Source organism: Penaeus monodon, chromosome 27, assembly GCF_015228065.2.
Source record: "Penaeus monodon isolate SGIC_2016 chromosome 27, NSTDA_Pmon_1, whole genome shotgun sequence".
NCBI lineage: Eukaryota > Metazoa > Arthropoda > Malacostraca > Decapoda > Penaeidae > Penaeus > Penaeus monodon.
In genome coordinates, this window is record NC_051412.1 from 16,479,241 (window position 1) to 16,479,963 (window position 723).

Here is a 723-nt window from a genome sequence, read left to right on the forward strand (position 1 = left end):
GTAGGTAATCATCATGTACAGTAGGAAGAAAGAATGAAAAAATAACATAGAAACATCGTATCTTTTTTCTCGTCATTGAATATCTATGTAGACGATTCAGGATTGATAATGAGTCTTTACTGAACGAAAGTGGTTGTTTATTTTAGGTGTTCCTGCTGTAACCTATTGTAGACACCTTAATCAGGCGTAAGGAGCGAGAGCATACTCACTTTACTGACGGGAGAAGGGCACGGTGAGGTGCTGGCGGAACTTAGCGATTTTTCGTTGTCGTCCGGAAGCTCAACTGAGCTCATCCTCACATTTCGGGCGGAGAGGAGGCGGCGGTTGTGCACGGGGCTGGATGGCGCTGTTGACACGAATCACAGTTATAATGGGAAGGGTGACTCGGTCTCCAACACCGCTGGCACCTATTTCGTAATGGCACTGCTGTCCAGCTCAGGGCCAGGCACTGCAGCTCCTGGTTACACAGTGCCATGCACCGTGTTCGCAGCTACAGCAATGGTAAGCTGTGCGGTGCCTGGCAAGTGGCGAGTTTTGCAATGCTGGCTCCGCGAGCAGGATTCTGCGGTGCCATCACGCTACCTACGGTTCTGAGTATGGTGCCATGGCTACTCCCTGACGTTCAGTACTGAGCCTCAGAGGCTAATGGTATAGTGTGTGGTAAGAAACTGAAAGGCTCTTCTAGCATTAAAATATTTACAATAATATTGAATTGGTGCTTTT

At 48.1% G+C, this 723-nt stretch overlaps 1 protein-coding gene across 1 annotated transcript in view; it reads right to left on the reverse strand.

The window, feature by feature from the left end:
- LOC119590634 overlaps positions 1-723 on the reverse strand; it is a gene marked incomplete at its 5' end in the record, with an annotated part of 133,180 nt that overhangs the window by 6,209 nt on the left and 126,248 nt on the right. Inside the window, 1 exon segment of the mRNA XM_037939313.1 lies at positions 210-346. Within this exon segment, the coding sequence (XP_037795241.1) occupies positions 210-346 (137 nt within the window).